Source organism: Phascolarctos cinereus, unplaced genomic scaffold (assembly GCF_003287225.1).
Source record: "Phascolarctos cinereus isolate Bilbo 61053 unplaced genomic scaffold, phaCin_HiC Scaffold_8;HRSCAF=390, whole genome shotgun sequence".
Lineage (NCBI taxonomy): Eukaryota > Metazoa > Chordata > Mammalia > Diprotodontia > Phascolarctidae > Phascolarctos > Phascolarctos cinereus.
The window spans coordinates 27,382,519-27,404,157 of NW_027556291.1; the positions used below are offsets into that span (position 1 = coordinate 27,382,519).

General features: G+C 43.6%; 1 protein-coding gene across 1 annotated transcript in view; it reads right to left on the reverse strand.

Moving 5' to 3' along the window:
• Window positions 1-418: 418 nt before the first annotated feature.
• Window positions 419-21,639, reverse strand: part of LOC110199980 (uncharacterized) — a 51,804-nt gene continuing 30,583 nt past the window's right edge. Inside the window, exons 5-6 of the mRNA XM_020975039.2 lie at window positions 8,971-8,985; window positions 419-1,764 (exon numbers count right to left, since the gene is read on the reverse strand). Of these exons, the coding sequence (XP_020830698.1) occupies window positions 928-1,764; window positions 8,971-8,985 (852 nt within the window). The 3' untranslated portion in view covers window positions 419-927. The remainder of the gene's footprint in view (window positions 1,765-8,970; window positions 8,986-21,639) is intronic.

The window sequence follows — 21,639 nt, forward strand, 5'->3', positions numbered from 1 at the left end:
CCTGTCAATTCCCACTCACCTTTCCAACCTTATGCTTCCCCTTCATGAACTCTACATTAATGTCATACTGACCAACTAGCTGCCCCCTCAGCTCAACACTCCATTTCCTCCTTCCGTGCATTTGTCCCATGCCTGGACTGACTTCCATCCTCCTTCTACCTTTCAGGTCTCAGCTGAGAAGCTGCCATCTCTGTGAAGCTTCCTTGATCCTCTGTCCCACCTATCCCTCTAGGAGAATAATAGCTCTTTGAGGGCAGTCCCTTTTTGGAGTTTTCATCTTTGTACTCCCCATGCCTGACACTGAGGAGGTGTTTAATAAGTGCTTGGTGACCTTGAACAGGAATAGAAATCAGATTGGGAAGCCAGACATAAAACATAGCAGGCAACTGAGTGAAAATGATTCAGTCCCTCCCTGTGGAGCTTACATTTTATCTAGAGAAATACCATGTACCCACATAAGTAAATACAAGTCATGAAAATTGTTTGAATGGAGAGGACTTTGGCCTGAAAGAATGATGCTGGCATTGATGGAGATGACAACATGGGGATGGAAGCACGTGAGCATAAAATGGTTGTCTAGGTTTGGAGCACGAGGGGTTAAGAGGCAGACACACAAGAAGCAATCAGCAACAGACTAATCACAAGCAAAGGTCATACCAAAGTGGACTGAAGGTGAGAGTGGGGATTTGCATGGGAAAGATTTGTCTTTCAACTATCCCCTGGTCGCTATTTTGATACAGTGATGCCAAACCGCCTTTACTAGGTGCTCATCCAAAATTGCACTTAACTTACCCTATGGAACAAATCAGAGACATAAGCTCTGCCTGTGAAAAAGTTTGAATCTTTTATGGAACCTGCCCCTGCTATGTATTTTCTGGGACCCAATGAAACAAGCCTGATGGAAGCTTCTCTATTTGCTAAACTCAGTTATTCTTTGTGAATTTTTCTGTGCTGAATGAGGCCTGAATTCTGATTGAAGCCTTTCCCACAATCACTACATTCAAAAGGTTTCTCTCCAGTATGAATTCTCCAATGTTTAGTAAGATCAGAGCGCCCCCTGAAGGCTTTCCCACACTTAATACAAGCATAAGGCTTCTCTCCCGTATGAATACTCCGATGGTCATTAAGGCCGGAGCTCCATCTGAAGGTTTTCCCACAGTTTTCACATTTATAGGGCCTTACTTCACTATGAATTCTCTTATGTCTAATAAGGTCTGAGTTCACCCGGAAAGGTTTCCCACATTCGTTACATTCATAGGGTTTCTCTCCACTGTGGATCCTCTGGTGCTGACTAAGGCCTGAGCTCCCTGTGAAGGTTCTCCCACATTCCTTACATTCATAGGGCCTCTGTCCACTGTGAATCCTCTGGTGCTGACTAAGGCCTGAGCTCCCTGTGAAGCTTTTCCCACACTGTTTGCATTCATAGGGCTTTATTCCACTATGAATCCTCTGATGTTGAATCAGGTCTGATCTCCCTCGGAACTTTTTCCCACATTCATTACACTCATAGGGTTTCTCTCCTGTATGAATTCTGCGATGCTCAGCAAGGCCTGAGCTCTCTCTGAAGGTTTTCCCACATTCATTACATTCATAGGGCTTTTCCCCAGTGTGAATCCTTTGATGTTTAGTTAGTGATGAGTTCTGAATAAAGGCTTTCCCACATTCACTGCATTTGTAGGGTCTCTCTCCACTATGAATTCTTTGGTGTCGAATAAGGTGTGAGTTGCCTCCAAAGGCTTTCCCGCACTCGTCACATTTATATGACTTGTCCCTCCTTTGTTTGTGATTAAAGCCTGAATGCCAACTGCCATCTGTCCCCTGGCTATTGGGCTCCTCTTCATTACTAGTTACCTGCTGACTGAGAGCCACTGCATTTTGTCTGGGCCCCTGGTTAGAATCCCATCTCTGAGCTCTTTCTCCTACAAGATTGCTTTGATGTGTAACAACCTTGAGGTCCAGATTCTGGTACCCCTCCTGCTTCTTGAACTCCTGGCATTTCTCCTCTGCAGGACCATTCCTCTGGGTAAGAGTCACATGTCTGAGTCTGTTGCCTGCCGGGCTTCCCTGCTGCAGCTCTAACCTGCCTTCACAGTCAGAACCTTCTGGAAACTCTGGGCCCTGGACAATAGCCCTTGAGACTCCTGCTGACAACATCCTCTGTGATCCTATATCTTCATTAATTTCCTGCTCTGGATTACAGGGCTTATTTTTAGCCTCTGTCCCATCACCTGAAATGACAAAGAGAAAATAATAACCTGTTCCCTATATTATATCAGTTCTTCTTACATGGACTATTTGTGCCAGACCTGTGGTAGAGCCTCCCAAGTCTGATCAGCCACAGTCAGACACACCATACCTTGACACCAACATTGTTTGGGTGCTCTTTGAGAACAAAGGATAACAATCAACCATCCAATTCTTGTTACCACAACATTGTCTAGGCTCTGAGAGGTTGGCCAAGGAGATCTGTTTTTAGAGGGGGGGGAGTGACTCAGAGGAAGGATGGCAGCAAGGTCACTATGGCCCTGAAATAGCACATCTCTGCATTGTAAAAAATCTGAGGGAAGGATTTCTCTTTGGTGAGGAGGTGAAGTTAATTTAGGTTCATTTCCTTTTGTTAATGTATTCCTTTACTTATTGGTCCAGATCTGTGATTTCATTGGCATGGAAACTCCCTCCACCCATGCAGATCACCAACTCATTTGTAACTTACAGTTGCCATGGATACTGAGAGATTAAGTGGCTTGTTCATGGTTGCTAGCCTGGTAAGTGTTAGAGGCAGGCCTTGATCCCAGGTCTCCCCGACTCCAAAGCCAGCTCTCTATCCAGGATGCCATCCCACCCTGGTATTTATTTTGTGTGATGAAATGTAGACACTGCTACAAAAATTAAGGGACACCTGTCACTGAGTGTGATAAAACATGGTGCACAGTAGGAAGACGTTTACTAGTTGTGTAACACTGGGCAAGACATTTCACCTTGTTTGCCTCCCTTTTCTCCTCTGTAAAATGAGCTGGAGAAGGAAAGGGCAAACCACTCCAGTATCTCTGCCAAGAAAACCCCAAATAGGGTCATGAAGAGTCCAGACAGGACTGAAAAACAACTAAACAGCAACAACAGAGGGAAGGTGTATGGTACATAGAAGTCCCAGGGGCCAATTCTGGTCCAAAGTCCAAATACTGTGTTACCATGAACCAGTTGTTTGCTTGACATTATTCATCTAGAAAATGGAGATAATAATATTTGCACTGTCTCCCTTGTAGTAAAACTTTTTGTAAACATGAAGGTGCTGTGTAATTGCATTTATTCCTTGCCTTAGGACAAGGTCAGATGGGGTCTGTTTGAAGAAAAGAAACTACTTTTCACTAGGGTTGAAGCTGGGGACAGTTTCTTGCATCCTTCCCCCTTCTCTCCACTTACCCAACCTCCACCCTAGTTCAATCTCAAATCACGTCTCACCTGGACTATTGCAATAGAACCCTATCCTCAAATCCTCCCACTGCAACCCTAAATTGGTCTCCCTGCTTCCAGTGTCTCCCCTCCAATCCATCCTCCCTGCTCAAAAAATGTAAGTAGCTCCTATATAGTGCCTGGAGGATAAAATGCAAATTCCTTTGTCTAGCATCAAAAGCCCTTCCCAATCTGGCTCCAACCTCTTTTCAGATTGGTTGCCTATTACTTCCCCCTGCCCCACCACATACCTGATAGCAATCAAATGATAATCATTTATTAAGCACCTACTATGTGACACAAGTGCAGGTATACTAACAGAAAGACTGAAACAATCCCCACTCCCTGGGAGTTCACGTTCCAGCCAAACTGTCCTCCATGCTCTTGTATAGCACCTGGCCCCAAGCTCTCTGTCTGTCCTCATCAGACAGGACTTCCCCCTACCATACACACCTGCCTCCAGCCCTCCGCTGCACAGAGCCCAAGCACGATCTTCTCTATGATGCCTTTCTCCATCCCCTCCACTGGCAATGGCCCTCCCTCCTGACCTTGTGTGGAGTTACTTTATATTGGTACAGGGGATGAAGAGTTGACCTCTGAGTCAGGAAGACCTCGGCTCACATCCCACCTCTGACACATACATGCCCCTCAGTGCCCTGGGCAACTGGGTAATTCATTGCAGAGTGAGTGCCAGCCTGCATTAATAGGGTTTCCTTATCTTGGCATTCCCTACACTCATGAAGTCACAGGTCTAATTTATCTTGTATATATTTCTATACATCCTTGTTGCCTCCTCCGTTCAAATGAAGGCTTGTGAGTAGCAATTGTCTTTGTGTAGGTAGCCTTTGGCCTGGTACACAATAGGCATTTAATAAAAGAAAAGATCATGAGATGAGCATGAGAAACGAGCATGAGACTCATTGGAATGAAATGAATACCTCTCGGGAGTACTTGGAATGGACTGCCAAACCGAAAGGAATAAGGGAATGCCTTGAGGTGAGATTATGGGGGGCGGGGGGGGGGGGGGGAGAGCAGACCAAAGCAAAGGTTAAAGTGGACACAGATCAGAAAGAGAGCCATCGAAGCTGGGTGAAGGCAAAAGACGAGAGGAACACAAAAATAGAGCTGGGAGACTGGCAAGGGAGGCAAGATGAAGCCTAACAAAAATTGTTGAGAATACGGTTAGAAAGGTGGAGAGAAAAGGGGACAAGCAGTGAAGTGGAAGTGGAAAATTCTTGTCAGTGTCTAAGCAGGGGGAGAGCCACAGAAAGGCAGACTGCATGGGCCCTGCCTAGAGAGGCGCTAGTTCAGGCAGCCTCATTTCCAATCTCTTGGGTTAAAATAGGAGAGGAGGGGGACCAGCACCCTTGTGCCTTATTCATTTAGTACCTCTTCTCTAGAGTGAGGAATCAGTGATATCTTGCCCAGGCTGGGTATTTAGGGATGAAATTTATTGTACTACAAATTCAAGGGTTCAAGGGGGGGTGGGAAGGAGGCACACCTTCAGAGATAAAACAAAGGCCGAGCCAGTGCCAAGGAAGCTTAAATAGGTGGGTGCCATAGGCACAGTATCACCTGTCCCAGGACACATGTCCTTTGGGGAACTGTGACAGACATAGACTGAGGCACCAGAGGTCCAGCTGGCCATGGGCATGTATCCTTGGGTCACTGAATAAAAGTGAAGTCAAGGGCACATAAGGAGGTGGGTTGCTAGTCCACTCTGAGGGCAGCACAGAGTACCTCTCTATAAATTTCAGAAGTGAGAGAGATAGATTACAACACTCCCCTTTGTAAAAATGGAATAACAGGCCTGCCCCCCAGAGCAGTGCCAGAGCTAGCCCTAGAGCCCGGGTTTACCCCCACATCCTCATAATGGTGCTTCTCTTCCTTTCACTTGTTTCTAATCATTCTCCCCCTCCCCCCCACTCCCCCACCCCCAGCTTCAGCATCATGTCCATCTAGGTTTCTGTCTATTGTTTAGCTGTAGGGTCCCTGGTTCAACATTTACAAATCAACATTCACAAATACATTCACTTCCAGAAGACACTGAGAAATCAGTCTCCTGCTCACAAAAGGGGATCCACCCAAAGCACACAATACACTGGGCAAGAGGCCTGCTTCTCACAAGAGCTCCCCATTCAAAATACCCAAGCTATCTGGCACCTTAGCACCCCCCTCCCAGCAGGACTTCTCCCCCTGACTCTGATGTGCAGTGGGCCCGGCCTATTCCTCACTTACCCGGTCGGCAGCAGCAGCTCCGTTTCTTTTTCTTCCTAGGTCTCTGCAGAGCTGAGCTCCATGTCATCTCCCCGTGTTCCAGATGCACAATCATTGCTGGCTTGTTAAGAAGGACTCCTGTTCATAGGGAAGCAAGCAGCACCGTCTAGTTTAGGTGAGGGATACTGAACCATCCCAGAGATCAGTGCCTGTCCAGAATACTCAGGGGGCAAAGGGGGGGGCGGAGGAACTATCCAGAATGGTTCTCTTACAGGAAAGCCCAGAGGGAGATTCGGAGCTGAGGGAAGAGAGGCAGTATTTCCCTCTCCTAGAATTTAAGCTAGCATTCCAATAGAGGAATCTCATGGCAAAGCTGTTTAACTCCTTAAAGGCAAGGTTCTATTGGCCCTTCATCAAAGAACAAGACGACAGGTCATTTCTCTTGGCTCTGCTGAAGCAATGACTAACAATGAAATATCCCAAGGACTCCATCAATTCAGAGAGCTAGAAGGAACTCTTCATTTTACAATGGAAGAAACTGAGGCACAGAGAGATTAAACAGCTTGCCAAAGGTCAAACAGGTATAAGTGGCAGGATCTGTACTCAGTCCTTTGATTCCAAAGCCTGTGCTCTTTCTGCTGTAGTCTGCTACCTCTCTGTTCGGATTTCATGTTAATAACTTATTCTCCTAAACAGGTATGCTATGGTCACCCACCAAGTCCAGTGTGCAGCAGCCACCTCCCCCCAAGTCGGATGTGCAGCAGTTACCTCCCAAGTCAGGTGTGCAGCAGCCACCCCCCCCCCCAAAGCTGGGTGTTCAGTAGCCGCCACTCCCCCCCCCAAAGCTGGGCACACACACCCTCCTACATCTGCCTCAAAGAGTCCTCCACTTCCCTTAAGATGAAGCTTGGGCATCATTTTCATCTGTATGAAGCCTTTTCTGATTCTCCCCAACTGTTATTTTATACCCACTCTGTAAACACTTAAATGTATACCAGTTATCTCCCCCCATTAGGACATAAGCACCTTATGAGTAGGCATTGTCTTATTCTTTGTATTTGGGTCCTGACACAGAGTTGGTGCTTAAGAAATGATTGCCATTTGATAAATCTTTGCATGATCTTATGACAGTGAATGCATTACAATAATCATATGTTACTTTTATAGTATGTTTAAGATTTGGAGGGGGTTATACAAACTGTAATAAAGTCTTAATTTTATTAGAATAAAATATGATCTGAAAAAATTACTTAGATGTTTTATTGAAAGTGGGATGGCAGGCTCAATGGTGCTTATTAGAAAGGGGCGGGTCATTGTCACATAGTTTGGAAACTATTGACATGAGGTAAAACTTGTTAGTTATGAGAGCTCTTATGCGGGAGTGGCGCATAGCATATGAGGTGCACATTGCGGGAGTGGCGCAGAACATATGAGGCGCACATGTGCGGGAGTGGCGCAGAACATATGAGGCACATATGAGGTGCCTCCCAATCCCAAGGTTCTGGGATTCTGGGGCCATGAATTATATAGCATTGGTTAGAATGAACTAAAGAAAGTCATTTCCAAAAGGTGCTTGGTCCCTTCTTCAGCTTTCTGGGCTTCCTTTCTTTGTTCTAAAATTCCTTCTCAAGCCTCAAGACTTCAAGTCCCTAGTTTGAATCTATCAGGAAAAATATTTTCACTTTATTCATGCCTTTGAGGATTTTGTAAAGTTCTATCCTATCCTTTTATCAAACTGTGCCTTTCCAAACTCAAAGGATATGTGTTTTTAGGTCTTCCTGATCATTTTTTAAAAAATGTTTATATATTTCATTTTTTCTTTTTTTATTAATTTTTCAATTAACAAGCATTACTTTTCTTTCCTTCCCATCTACCCCCACTCCACCCCTCATCAAAAAAAAAACCCCTTATAACAAATAAACACAGTTAAACAAGACAAATTCCCACATTGTTCCTAACCCCAAATGGGTGTATCATTCTGCACCTCAAGCCCATCACCTCTCCATCAAAAGATGAGTGGTTGCCTTCCTCTAGAATTAAGGTTAATCATTGCATTGATACTTAAGTCTTTCAAAATCATAAGTTTCACCAATATTGTTGTTAGTGTATAAATTGTTCTCCTGGTTCACCTCACTTCACTCTGCAGCAGTTCATATGACTCCTTCCAGATTTCCTTGAAGCTGTCTCTTCCATCCTTTCTTATAACACAACAGTATCTCATTCCATTCCTATGCCGTAAGTTGTTCAGCCATTCCCCAGGTGATGGACACCTCTTAGCTTCCAGATCTTTGCAACCAGAAAGAGCTGCTTCCAACATTGGACCCACCTCTTGGATCCACCTTTCCCTCTATTTCTCTTTTTTTTTCATCAACTTTACCATGCTGATGAGCGTGCATTGGAGCCTCAGAGATGCTTTCATTTGCATTTCTTTGTTAGTGATTTAGAGCATTTTTTTTTTGATATGGCTATAGACAATTTGGGCTTCTTCCCTTGAGAACTGCCTGTTATACCCTTTGACCTCATGTTAGTTGCAGAATGACTGTCGGTAAAATTATTTAAATAGCTTCCAGGAAGTTAGCTTTAATATTGTCTTTGTAACCCAACATGGTGTGTCTAAACCTAGAAGACCGTTTTCAGTGCTCCTCAGCAAACCTCAAGAAAGAAATAACAAAGCTGGAGAATGTCCAGAGAAGGGCAATGAAGGAGACAGGGCCGAGTTCAGATTAATTGCAGTGATTGATCTTGATTCTGGAGGGCAGAGAGTGAAACATTCCCCTCTTGTCAATACAGAGTGGGGGCTGGGCACCCTTTCAGACACTCTTGGTGGATTTGGCTTAACTCTTTTTAATATGTTACAATGGAGGGAGCACTCAACTGGGAAATGACTTGTATAAAACAAAAGCCATCAATCACTTTTTAATTATCAGAGACAAAGGTCCCGTTTCCAAGATACATAAGGGAATTAATTCACATCTATGAGAAGTTTAATAATGGCTTTTCCAGCCATCATGGAAAGCAATCTGGAACTATGTCCAAAAAGTCACATACCTTTTGACCCTGCCCCATACATATCCTGTGCATACACTTTGACCCAGCTATACCCTAAAGAGAGCAAAGGAAGAATAAAAGACAGGTCCTATATATACAAAAGTATAGCACCTTCTTCGAATGCCAAAGACCTGGAAACTAGATAGGTGCCCATCAACTGGGGAATGGCTGAACAAATGATGCTCTATAAATGTAACAGAATACTATTGCTCAGCACAGTGCCTGGCACATAGTAGGCCCTTAATGAATGCTTACTGATCTACCATTGTGCTTTAAGACATGGAAGAGATTTGGGGCAGCTAGGTGGTGCAGTGGATACAGCACCAGCCCTGAAGTCAGGAGGACTCAGACCAAACACTTGACACTTACTAGCTGTGTGACCCTGGGCAAGTCACTTAACCCCAATTGCCTAACAAAACAAAACAAAAAAAGAAATGGAAGAGATGGTTTCAGAGAAACTTGGGAAGACTGATGCATAATGAAGTGAGCTGAACAAAAAGAATTTATGTAATAATGTATACAATATACAAGAATAATTTATATAATAATTTATAATGTACATTACATATTATATGCAATATTTTACATAATTTACAATATACATTGTAAAAACATACAAGTTTGAAAAACTTAAGGACTCTGATCAATGCCATGACTAACCATGATTTCAGAGGACTCATAATGAAGCCTGCTGTCCCCTTCCCAAAAGAAAAGTGATGGAAAAAATAGGTAGAACAAGACACACATGTTTGGATATGGTCAACATGGGAATTGATTTCATTTGACTGTGCATATTTGTTACAAGGGATTTGTTTCTCTTTTTTTAATAAATGTGGGTGAGGGGGTGCTTGTTCATTGAAAAAAATAAATTTTTAAAATAACATGAAATTATAATAATTTGTAATTCTCTAACAAATGCATTTAATTTTTATGATTTTTCCAAAAGAAAATTCCCATGGACTTTTTCAGTTGGCAAGGAGGGATTGCTGCCTGCCTCCCAACAGAAGGTACATCCCTAACCTTCAGAGACACATAGACTTGAAGGTAGCTTGCCATAGTCACCCACAAGCAATCCTGAGGAGCTCGTGAAAGAGCTAGACCACTGAGATTTTTTTGGTCATCTTCATCTAACAAAATAAGTGCCCTCTTCTCTACATAATATACCTACACGGCTGGGCAGAGATGCGCAACTTACTGAGCAGCTCAAGAGCTCATCTGAATACTGGGAATTTACCCTGAAGACAAAGGGATGATTTTTTTTAAAGGTACATTATTTGTGAACTGTTGTTCTTACTAAATCCAGTTATTACAAACTGAGGTAACACATGTTCTTTTTTTTTTTTTTTTGCTTTTTTAGTGAGGCAATCAGAGTTAAGTGACTTGCCCAGGGTCACACAGCTTGAGTAACACTTGTTCTTTAAAGACAGAAATATTTTAAAATACAATTGAGAGAATTAAAAAAAAAAACCTGATTTGTCTGGCTCAGTTTCAAACATGATGAAAAGAAATGCTAGCTTGCAGTCAGGAAGACGAGTTCAAATCTTGGCTCAGAAACTTACTAGCCGTTTACCTCTGGGCCATTTAACCCCTCTCTGCCTTTGTTTCTAAATGTGTCAAATGAGACTAATATATGAGGATCAAATGAGATCCTAATTGTAAAATGCTTTACAAGCTTCAAAGCACTATCTCAATGTTGCTATTATTATCAGCAGTTGCCTTTATTAACGAATGAAACCAAGGACAGATTTAAATCCTAGGGTAGGGGTAGAAAAAGGAGCAAAGTGGCACTCTTACCCACTGAGACTGCATTGTTGTAATTCTCCAGCATCACCTCCCTGTACAGTGTCTTCTGATCAGAGTTCAGTCGCTCCCATTCCTTCTTCACAAGATACACTGCCACATCCTCAAACTTCACACAATTCTAAAACAACAGGGGGTTGATTGTTTGTTTTTAATCGTTCTGGAGCATGTACAGCAGTGATTATGAGGGCTAAGAATACAATGGGCCTGCCACCATAGTAGGAATAGCGGGAATCCTTGGGGGGGGGGGGCTGCTTCTGTGAAACCTTAGACAAATCATAACCTCCTCAGACCCATTCCCCTACAACAAAATGGGAGCAGGAATATCTGAAAATTTTAAAAGTCAGATTGTATCTTTCAGGAAGGTATTTTTCATATTAGATGCCTGGGAGATGCCTGGGAGAAAGGAAACAGACTGGAGGAAAGAAGATAGGATTCAAGGATGTTGCTTGATACAGTGAGAGTGGAAGGGACAGACCAGTAATTCTTAGGGAAAGAGCCATGGATGGCCACATTCAATCATCAGAGATAAGGATCCCACTCAGTAAGGACAAAGTCAACTAGAGCTCACCTGAGACCTGACTGTCAGGTCAGTAGCTGCTATCACTTCTTCTCCCATGTTGCCTCTGAGAGGTGGGAAGAAGAGCAACCTAATACATATAAGTGGAAATGGAAGAGAAAGCCATGAGTGAGTTCAGGCAAATCCTATGGATTCATCACTGGGATCTCCCTTTGCCACCCACAGATGACCCCAGAGGAACCTGAGAATAGTTCCTCTGTCATATCTCAAAGATCAATTTACTAAATATGTAAATCTATTTTTAAAATGTGGTGTTCTCCCCACACAGTGTGAGGAGAGCTAGTCCACAGGTACAAATGGAGGGAGGGAAGGTGGAGATAGGAGGAGTACTGGGTCATTGACTGGGTCATTCCTCCAAAACACATTCCTGTGTTTTGAATCTAGAATATCCCCTTCTGCCTCCTCAACCACCTGTTTTATTTAGGGAAATCTAAGCTTGGTGTTGCCAGAACAACTCTCCAATTTTCTTCAACAATAATGGACATTATTGTTCACCTCCTGGGCCCCACCACCCCCAAAAACCTGTGAGCCCAGGATCAATAGGCTAACCCTTAAAAAAGCTCTGTAGTAGACCCCGGGATGGAATATTCCTGTAATCCTATTGACTGGGGGTGTCCTGGGGAGGGAATGTGTCTGATGAGGCATCAGACGTGACAAACATGGGGCTTGTTGGCAGCAGATGACTCACAACACTCCTGAGTTCAGCCTAAACCAGAATAAAATATAATTGGGAAACATTTAATAAAATAAATGAAAATACAATAAAATATAGATAATATTACACTTTAAAACTAAGTCAATAAGCCCCCCAGGGATCCTCATCTAATGATTAGTGGCCCCTGATTCTATAAATTTGACCCTACTGCCTTAGGAGACCCCAGGCACAACTGTTGTTCAGACTACCAACCAGATGTAGCATGTTGTAATGCAAACATCAGTGAATCTGGAGTCAGAGGGACTAGGTGTGAATCCCACTTTTGCTACTTGCTAACTGTGGGACTTTAGGCAAAGCCTTTTCCCTCTCAGGGCCTTTCTTTACTCCTTTATAAAAAGGGAAGGGGTGTCAGCCTGCTTATATGGCCTATGAGGCTCTTTCTGTCCAGCTCTAAACCCCAGGGTCTAGATTTACAGAAGTGGGAAACTTGTGGCCTCGAGGCCATACGTGGCCTTCTAGGTCCTAGGGTGCGGCCTTTTGACTGAGTCCAAGTTTTACAGAACAAATCCTTTTAATGAGGGGATTTGTTCTGTGAAGTTGGGATTCAATCAAAAGGCCACACTTATGAACCTAGAGGGCTACATGTGGCCTTGAGGCCGCAGGTTACCCACCTCCAGTAGAAGGTTGGTTGGTGTAAATCCGGAACGGCCACATGGCATACAGAGGAAACTGCTCTTGTCCATAACCCTCTGGTAGACTTGGCTCCCATTTCACAGAAGGGCAAACTGAGGCTAGGGGAGAAGGGGTTTATCCTGGATGAGAGAGTTAGAACCCGGGTTCCTGACTCATAGACTAAGGCTATTCCCTCGGGGCGGGAGGGGGAGAAAAAGATCACGAGGGAAAGCGGGGAAGAGGAACGGGAAGGGCAGGATTAAGATGAGGACGAAGAAGCAGCAGGAATAGCGGTTAAAACGGGAGCTGTCCATCCCAAAGGCCGACTGACCAACCCCACCACCCAACCAAGTGGCCCCACCTCCCGACTGACCGGCCCCACCTCCAGACTGACCAGCCCCACCTTCCGCTGGGAAAGAGTTGGTGGGGCGGAGTGCTGGGGCGTTCCGCCGGCAGCGCAGGGGGCGGGGCCTCCCATAGCGCAATGGGGAGGGGGCCCTAGAGTGGCGCAGAGAGCTGGAGGGTGGGGGGTGAGAGGGCTTCTGTGGCGCGGGGGGGGGGGGCGGAGCCTCGTGTGGCACGGGAGGGCCTCCTGTGGAGCAGAGAGGGCGGGGGGGGGCTCTCGCGTGGTGCAGAGAGGGCGGGGGGCTGGGGATCGGTCGTGTGGCGCTGGGGGCGGGGCTTCTCGTGGTGCAGGGGGCTGGGTGCAGGGGCGGTGCTCCCGAGCTGAATCAGATCCTGCTCCCGAGCTCATCGCCTTCCCTGGGAGCTTTTTTCCCGCGAACCCCTTTCCCCCACAATCTCCGAGCATGGATTCTCCCTCCCCACTGACAGAAAAACAAACAAATGAACAAACAAAAAAACAGTGGAGAGGGAGGGTAGCCAAGTGTACCCTCCCTGAGATGTCCGCCAGGGGCCTGCATCCCTCTATCCCTGGGTCAGGCGTCCCTAGAACTTTTGGGAGGCACTCGCACATCGCCTCCCTGGCTGAAGAGCCTGGGCAAGGCTGGGGAGAGGAAGGGAGCAGAGGGAGACCATGACAGAGGAGCGCCTGGAGGGTAGGCAAGGGTGAGGTCGAGGACTAGTTATTTTCCTCGAAGTGACCCTTGAGGTAACAAGGTGGCCCAATAGATAGAGCTCTAATCCTGGAGTCAGGAAAACCTGAGTTCAAATTCGACTTCTTGTTAGCTGTGTGACCTTGGGCAAATCACTGAATCTCTGCCTCACGTTTCCTTATCTGTAAAATGGGAATCATAGCACATACCAAGGATCAAAGGAGATAATAATTGTTAAGCCCTTAGAACAGTTCCTGGCATATAGGGACTCTCTAAATTTTTATTCCCTTCCCAAATCGTTATTTTTTCCCTGGGCTCAAAAAAGATCCTAGTTCTGGATAGTGCCCTCTTCCAGGGAGGGTGCCTCTCTCAAAATTATGAATCCTATTTGGGTGGATCTCCAATTCTTTGGTGGGGCGCAGGGGCGGGGTGTGTGTACCATTTCTCATCTCCCTTGCCAAATACTGCACTTAGCTGACTCCCTTCACTCCTTACCCACTTGCCACTTGGACCCCTTCCTCTACTCCACCTCAGCAGTGATCTCAATGCCACACCCAAAGGCCTCTCAGTCCTTTTCCTTCTTGTTAACCTGTTTGGATAAGATACTTAGTGAAAAGGAGAGAATGAGGAGATCGTGGAGTAGGCAGCTAGCTGAAACTCCAGGTGCCTTTGTTTTTTGGCTAGTGTCTTTGCTTGCCGGTGAGGGGGAATCAGATCACCACTGACCCACAGGTTTATTTTGTGCCTTCTGCCTTTCCCCTTTATCCCCATCTCTCTTAGTCCCCTCTCCCTTCCCTACCTATTTCTGACATCAGCAACGCCTCAGAAAAAATCCAAACACATCCACAAAAACAGGTATATAAAGGTTTTAAAACATCTAAACTTTTACTTCGAGGTGGTTTTGCCACCTGCAGGACTTAGCCTCTTTTCCCTCGATCCCGTTACCCTCGACTTCTTCAGCATGGCCTTAGCAGCTATGGTTCCTAACTGAAAAGCACGCAGAAGAAAGAAACAATGCCTTTTTGAAATATTGCCATTATTGATCCAGAAAAAGTATGCACTAAGTTTTTTCAGTTTGAAAACTATGCATCAACATTGTGACTTAGGATGACTTAATATCCCCTGCATAACTTGGGAGTATCAGTCTGACTTAAGGAGCACACTGGAATCCCCATCATTTTATGCTGGTGATGTGTGACCCTGACAAGCTGCCCTATCTTGACTATTCTTATCAGTGTTGCAGACCAGAATTTTTTCTAAATTCATTTGAAATCATGCCCTTTCTTGTGTTTCTTTAGATTTACTCATCATAAGGTCCAAGTTTGTAAAGTTCTCAAACTACAACTTGCACAAGATTGCCACCTTTTCCAATCCTCAGTGTGTGCCTGTAAATATTCAGTATCCCATGTCACTGCTAAAGGGCAAGGAAGCTTCTTTGATGGTGGTGGAACACCTCTCATGGTGCTTTAAATTTTGAATATTGTTCATGGAAAGAAGAGCACCAAGTCTGGTATGCAATAAATATATTTTCAAAATGCATATACATATATAAATATATACACATATGTGTGTATATATATATATATATGTATATATATATATATATACACATACATATACACATACATACCACTGAGTGACTCTGAAATTCTCCAGATGTGTCTGGCATCACAGCCTTGTTAAAAACAAAAACACAGGGCAGCTAGGTGGCACAGTGGATAGAGCACCGGCCCTGGATTCAGGAGGACCTGAGTTCAAATCCAGCCTCAGACACATAACACTTACTAGCCGTGTGACTCTGGGCAAGTCACTTAACCCCATTGCCTAGCCAAAACAAAAATAAAAAATAAAAACAAAAACACTTTCTTCTACTCCTGCAGGGTAGGGAAGAGTGACAGAATATCAAGTGATCATTGAAGAGGGCTGGGTGTTTGAATAGGAATATGACAGTACAAACCATCTACCTGAGGGTTGTTAAGAGCTTTTAAACAAGAGGGAAATAGGAAAAAGGAAGCCAGTGTTGGAAGTAGATGTTGCAAATTATCCAAGTACTAGATGTGTTTACAAACCATGAGTTAGAGTAAGGGAGAATCTAAAAGCCAAGATTGAGAACACTCAAAGTCATGTTTATGCTATATGTATCTCATAATCTTCAGATATAATAGGCAATGGAATTTACAAATAATTCTGAAAAGCAACTTTGAATACCAGCTAGCATTTATGTAGTATTTGACAAATATCTCATCGGATCTGCACAACAACTCTGGGAGAAAGGTGCTAATGTTATGCCCATTTTACAGATGAGAAAACTGACACAGGCAGCAGTTAAGTGATTTGCCCAGGTCACATTAGCTAGTAAGTGTCTGAGGCTGGATTTGAAGTCAGTTCTTCTGGATTCCAGGTCCAGCATGCTACCCAGCACCTTACTTTGTCACTGCCACCAATTTGTAGCTCCCTCTGAGGCGTTGCTGTCCAGGATTTCCCCTCCTTTCCCTTCTAGGACTGATCCTTCCCCTGTAGTATATGGTTTTTGCTATCAAGTAGCAATGGACAATTACTACATTCTAAGATTTTAGTTTTTTTTAATTGCTTGAGTAACTGGCTAAAAAAGACTGAATTAATCAACAAAACCCTCTCACTAATGTTCCCCTGTTACTAATCCCCTTTTTGTGACTGTATTGAGCTGACAAGTTTCCTAGATCCTGGCATTGGACTGAAGACTTTCCCACATTCCTTACATTCATAGTGTTTCTCTCTCCTCTGAATCTTCTAATGTTGACTAAGGCCTGAGTTCTGCCTCAAAACTTTCCCATATTCATTGCATTTGTAGGGTTTCTCTTCACTATGAATCTTCCAATGATGAATAAGGGATGACCACCCACTAAAGGTTTGATCACATTCATTACATTCATAGGATTTTTGCCCCTTCTTTGTATTCAGATTTTGTATACATTTTGAATTCTGCCTGAAACCTGGGGTCCTATGACTCAGATATTCAGGTGTTCTCTCTTCTAGTATTCTTCTTGCCTATAATAGGACTTGAACATTTATCACACTTGTTCCATTCATAGCCTTTCTGCTCCAAAGAAACATTCCAATGGGTGAGGCTCAGGTGTCTCAAACCTATCTCTACAGAAAAGGGTGCATGCTCCCTTCCCCATGAGGTTCCCCTGCCCTCATTCTCAAAGGCTTCCCCCTTGAAAATGGACCTTTGGAATACTTCCAATAAGATGCCTTGTCATTGGACTTCTGCTTTGGACTAGCTTCCTTGTTCTAAGCCTCAGTACTATCATCTGAAATGATAAAGAGAAAATACCAGCATCACTTGTTTTCAGTGCTGGGAGAAAGGAAATCCCTTTTGTGAAATTGAGGAAACAAAGCCAGCTGAAAGAATGCCCACAGATTGAGGAGAAGATGAGAGAGAAAGGTGAGCAGAAGAAATATAGGGAATGGAGCCTGGAGCCTCTGAAGAATAAATAGGACAGAGAAAATGGGGACAGTCAAGAATGGCCCAGGAAGAACAGTGGTTGGGAGAAGGGAGAAGACGAGAACTTGAGTCACCTGAAGATGAGCGTTGAGGGAGTCTGGGGAGGATGGTCAGTCAAGGCAGAAAAGCTGGTTATATCCCTCCACTTCCCTCCAGTCTTAGTTCCCAGATCGGGCACTCATGGCATTTTGCTTCCTTCCTCATGAGAGTACAAGTCAGCTTTGGAACCTAGAAATCCTGCTTTGGGAGAAAGAAACTGTACATTAATCCATTATCAAGTAACTACTGAGCTTTTCTACATATACCTACTACGTGCAAGGCATTACACTTAGCCACTGATGGAGATGTAATGTAGAATATAACCGTTCTTACCCTCAAAAAGCTTATAATATAAACAAGATGGGAAGATTAGACATATAGGTAATGAAAAATTAATGAATATTATAAGTCTACATCTAAGTAGCAAATGCTAACCGGTCAGTGGAGAGAGAGCAGCGGATATCAAAGGATGAAGAATGTTGGTGTCATGGGAGGGGGAACCATAGTACAATAAAGGCATTCCTAATGCAAATCTAATCCCAATGACTGTGAAGCCTCCACCACAGGGTGAAGGAGACAAGTAAAATAATCGATAGGTCCATGAGGACAGTCTCCCTGCTGTCTCCATGACCATCCCATCATTGTAGACCCAAAGGAACTCTACCAAGCCCCATGTGCATCCTTAGCTAGTTTGCTAATGATTGCTCTATTCAAAACCTGGAGTCTGTTGGGGAATTTGAAAACAAAACAAAACAAAACCCACAACTCCAGCCACCTTTGCCTTCCACAACACAAAAGTGCAGTATTCCTAACCATGGCTGCCATTTTGGACCCATCTGGTATTCTAGACAGGGCTTGCTAGACACAGCGAGGATCTACTAGGACCTACATGTGAGCTATTTCACCTCTGGAGGAACCAGACTAGACACTTGAGAACTAAGAAGCTCGAAGAACTTGGCACATGCATCTTTTTTGTCCCATTGACTATCTGGATGTTAATAGGCACTAGAGAGTTAGATTTAAGTAGTATAAAGCTATTGACCTATTCCTTCAGATCTGGATTAGGCCTACTTTACCAGTGGCATTTATTAAAGGAATAATGTTGAAGGCAAAGGGATACATTCCAGTACAGGGGCGGGGGGAAGGGGGAGTGACGCTCTATAGTATGACATGATATACTAATTGAAATAACATCAAATGTTCCAGAAGACATTACATATATATCAAGGAGTCCTACAGAAAAAAGAAGGCTAAAGGTATATGGCAGGGGTGGGGAACTTGTGGCCCTCTAGGTCAAGTGCAGCCTTTTGACTGAGTCCAAATTTTACAGAACAAATTCTTTTATTAAGGGGATTTGTTCTGTGAAGTTTGGCTTCACTGAGAGGGCAGCACCTGAGGACCTAGAGGGTTTATGGGAAGGGGCACAGACCCATATGTGTGCAGGAAAGGGAGAGGGTAGAAGCCCAGAGCAAAGAGCCAATAGGGCAAACCTGGGCTAGGATAGATTCAAAATCCTGGCAGAAGCCAATATAAAGGAATACATAATCTTTGACCATCACTATTCTACCACTAGGTAAGATTATAGGAGTGAAGAGCTGCACTGTATGTCAGAGATCATTTGGTCCAATCCTCTCATTTTACAGTTCTCTCAGCCTCTGTGACCTTCTCACCATAAGCCATCCCTCCACCCCCACAGATCCTTTCTCCCATTGATGAGTATTCTCAGAACCTCCACTTTGAGGGCGAGCCCAGGCCATCCAGCCTCCATTCCTCTCCCGGCTGTTTCTGACTTTATGGACTTCACCACCATGCTCCTGCCAAGGAACACCACCTCCTTCCTCCCACGCTGTTGTCTTCACCCATTAGAATATCAACTGTTTGAGGGCAGGAGCTGCCCTTTTGCTTATATCTGTATCCTCAGTGCTTAGCACAGAGCCTGGTACATAGTAAATGCTTATTGACTACAGCCTAGAATTCTAGATTAAGTGACTTGCCTAAGGTCACACAGCTGGTGATAACAGAACTCTAAATATAACCAATGTGGCTGCAGAGGGAACATTCCAATAAATTCAGGTATGAAAATGACCTGCACCGAACAGCATGGAACTAAAAACAAATACAAGGGGGGCAACTAGGTGGTACAGTAGATAAAGCTCCAGCCTTGGAGTCAGGAGGATCTGGGTTCAAATCCGGCCTCAGACACTTGACACTTACTAGCTGTGTGACCCTGGGCAAGTCACTTAACCCCAACTGCCTCACCAAAAAGCATAAAAGCATAAAAATTTTAAAAATTAAAAAAAAAAGAATATACATTGAACAGTCAAATTTTTTGAGCACTTACCAGAATCAAGACATTGATCTCTAACAATGGTTTCAAAAAGGTCTGGCCTTTATGGATTGAGGGCTTACAAAAAATACTAAAGATAACAAAAATGATCTTTTGAGCTATAGTTAAAGCAAATGGTATTATGTTTGAATACACCAAGAAGAAGTGGAACACAATTCAAGCCCTACTTTGTTTCCATAATTTTTTTATTAAGGAAAATGATCTTCAAATTTGTTTCTTATCAAACATATTGAGAAGGAAATTGAAACTCAAGATAGGTACAGAGACAGATAGACAACAGCCAACAGCTTTAATTGACTTTAAGTCTTGGGGCCACATAGTAATAACAATAACAGCTAACATTTCTTTGCAAAGTGCTTTACATGTCATCTCACTTGATCCAGATGAATTCTGTCCAAGGAAAATGAAGGAATTTCCAGATGGAACCATGGAACCACTGTCAGTATTTCTTTGGGAATTGTAGAAAACAGGAGAGGTAGTACCCCAAAACTGGTGATAGACTCACATACTGTCATGTTTTTTTCTAGAAATGACATACCAGAAATGAATTCTCTGGCTCCCCAAAAATCTAGGATCACTTTGGCACTGGAGGGACCTTAGAAATCTTCTAGTACATCTAATTAATTTCAGCAGCATAGCTTCATCATGCCTCTAAGATTATTGTGTCAGCTGTTTTGACCTTTTTTTTTGTGAGGCAGTTGGGGTTAAGTGACTTGCATAGGGTCACACAGCTAGTAAGTGGAAAGTGTCTGATCTGAGACCAGATTTGAACTCAGGTCCTCCTGAATCCAGGGCCGGTGCTCTATGCACTGCGCCATGTAGGTGTCCCTTCTGGCAGCTGTTTTAAGGATGTGTAAGAAAAAGGAAAGAAAGAAGCCTAGAAGATAGGCTAGTTGAAGGGGTGAGGAACCTGCAAACTTGAGGCTACATGTGGTCTTCTAGGTCCTCAGATGTGGCCTTTTGACTGAGTCCAAGTTTTACAGAGCAAATCCTTTTATTAAGGGGATTTGTTCTAGGAAGTCTGAATTCAATCAAAGGGCCACACTTGAGGACCTGGAGGGCCACATGTGGCCTCAAGGCTGCAGGTTCTCCACCCCTGTATAACCTATTCCAGGTATTGTTGTGGCTTTGAGGGTTCAAACTAGGTAAGGTGGTAGCAACATTTGTAGAAAGGACAGGACAGATTTGAAAAACATTATTGAGAAAAATTTAAAACTCCAAAGCTTATGGAAGTGACTGTTGATAATTCAAAATAAACTAATTTTTAAAAATACTGTTTAAGAAAAAGAAAAATATTATTGAGGTAAAATCTACAGAACCTGACAACTGATTAGATGTAGGGGATTGAGGTTGAAGGATTTCATGTCTGGGTGAGTGGGAAGAACAACAGAAAAAGATCAATGGATGGCTCGGGCTCTTCCTTGAAATGGAAGTTCTGGGAAGAACTCATCAATGGGAGAAGGGGACTATAGGGTAGAGGAAAGTTCCAGGGTGAAAATGCCACAGAGGCTGAGGGGACTTTCAGTCTCCTCTCTATGTAAAGTGCAGAGATTGGACTAAATGATCCCTGATGTGCCATCTAACTTAGAGTCCTAAAACTTACATACTGGTCGGATGGTGGTGGTAAACGATTGTATGTACCTATGTTCCATAAAGACATATAGAGAAGTTAAGAGCACAGGTAATATTTGTGGGGAAGATAAGTCAGTTTGGGAAATGATGAGTTTAGGCATTCAGCTGGAGATGTGGAACTTGAGTTCAGGAAGAGAAAGGAGATAGATAGATAGATAGATAGATAGATAGATAGATAGATAGATAGATAGACAGACAGATAGATTGATTGACTGATTTGGGATTTGAGAACTACTCGAATACTCAAGTACTACTTCCACTACAGTGGAAGTATCTTGATTTAAACCATGCATTTGACATTGGCAAATTCTCTTCCATCTCTGTAGACAAGATAGAAATTGAAAAATATAGAGTCTAAAATTATATGCGCCAATGGATTCATAGCCACAGGCAATGCGGTGATTAATGGGTTTGAGTCAACTAGAAGGAGATCTTACCACCTAGATCTATTTTCAACTATGTCCTTTTCAATTTGATCACTGGCTTGGATGTAATGTGTTTATCAGATGTAAGAAGAGCACAAAGTCGGGAGGAACAGCTATAAAACATCAGGTGATAAAATACTGATTCAAAACAAACATTCTGAAAAGCTAGTAAAATGGACCCAAAGTACCAATATTTCATTTAATAGGGATAAGCATGACTTGAGAGGCTTGA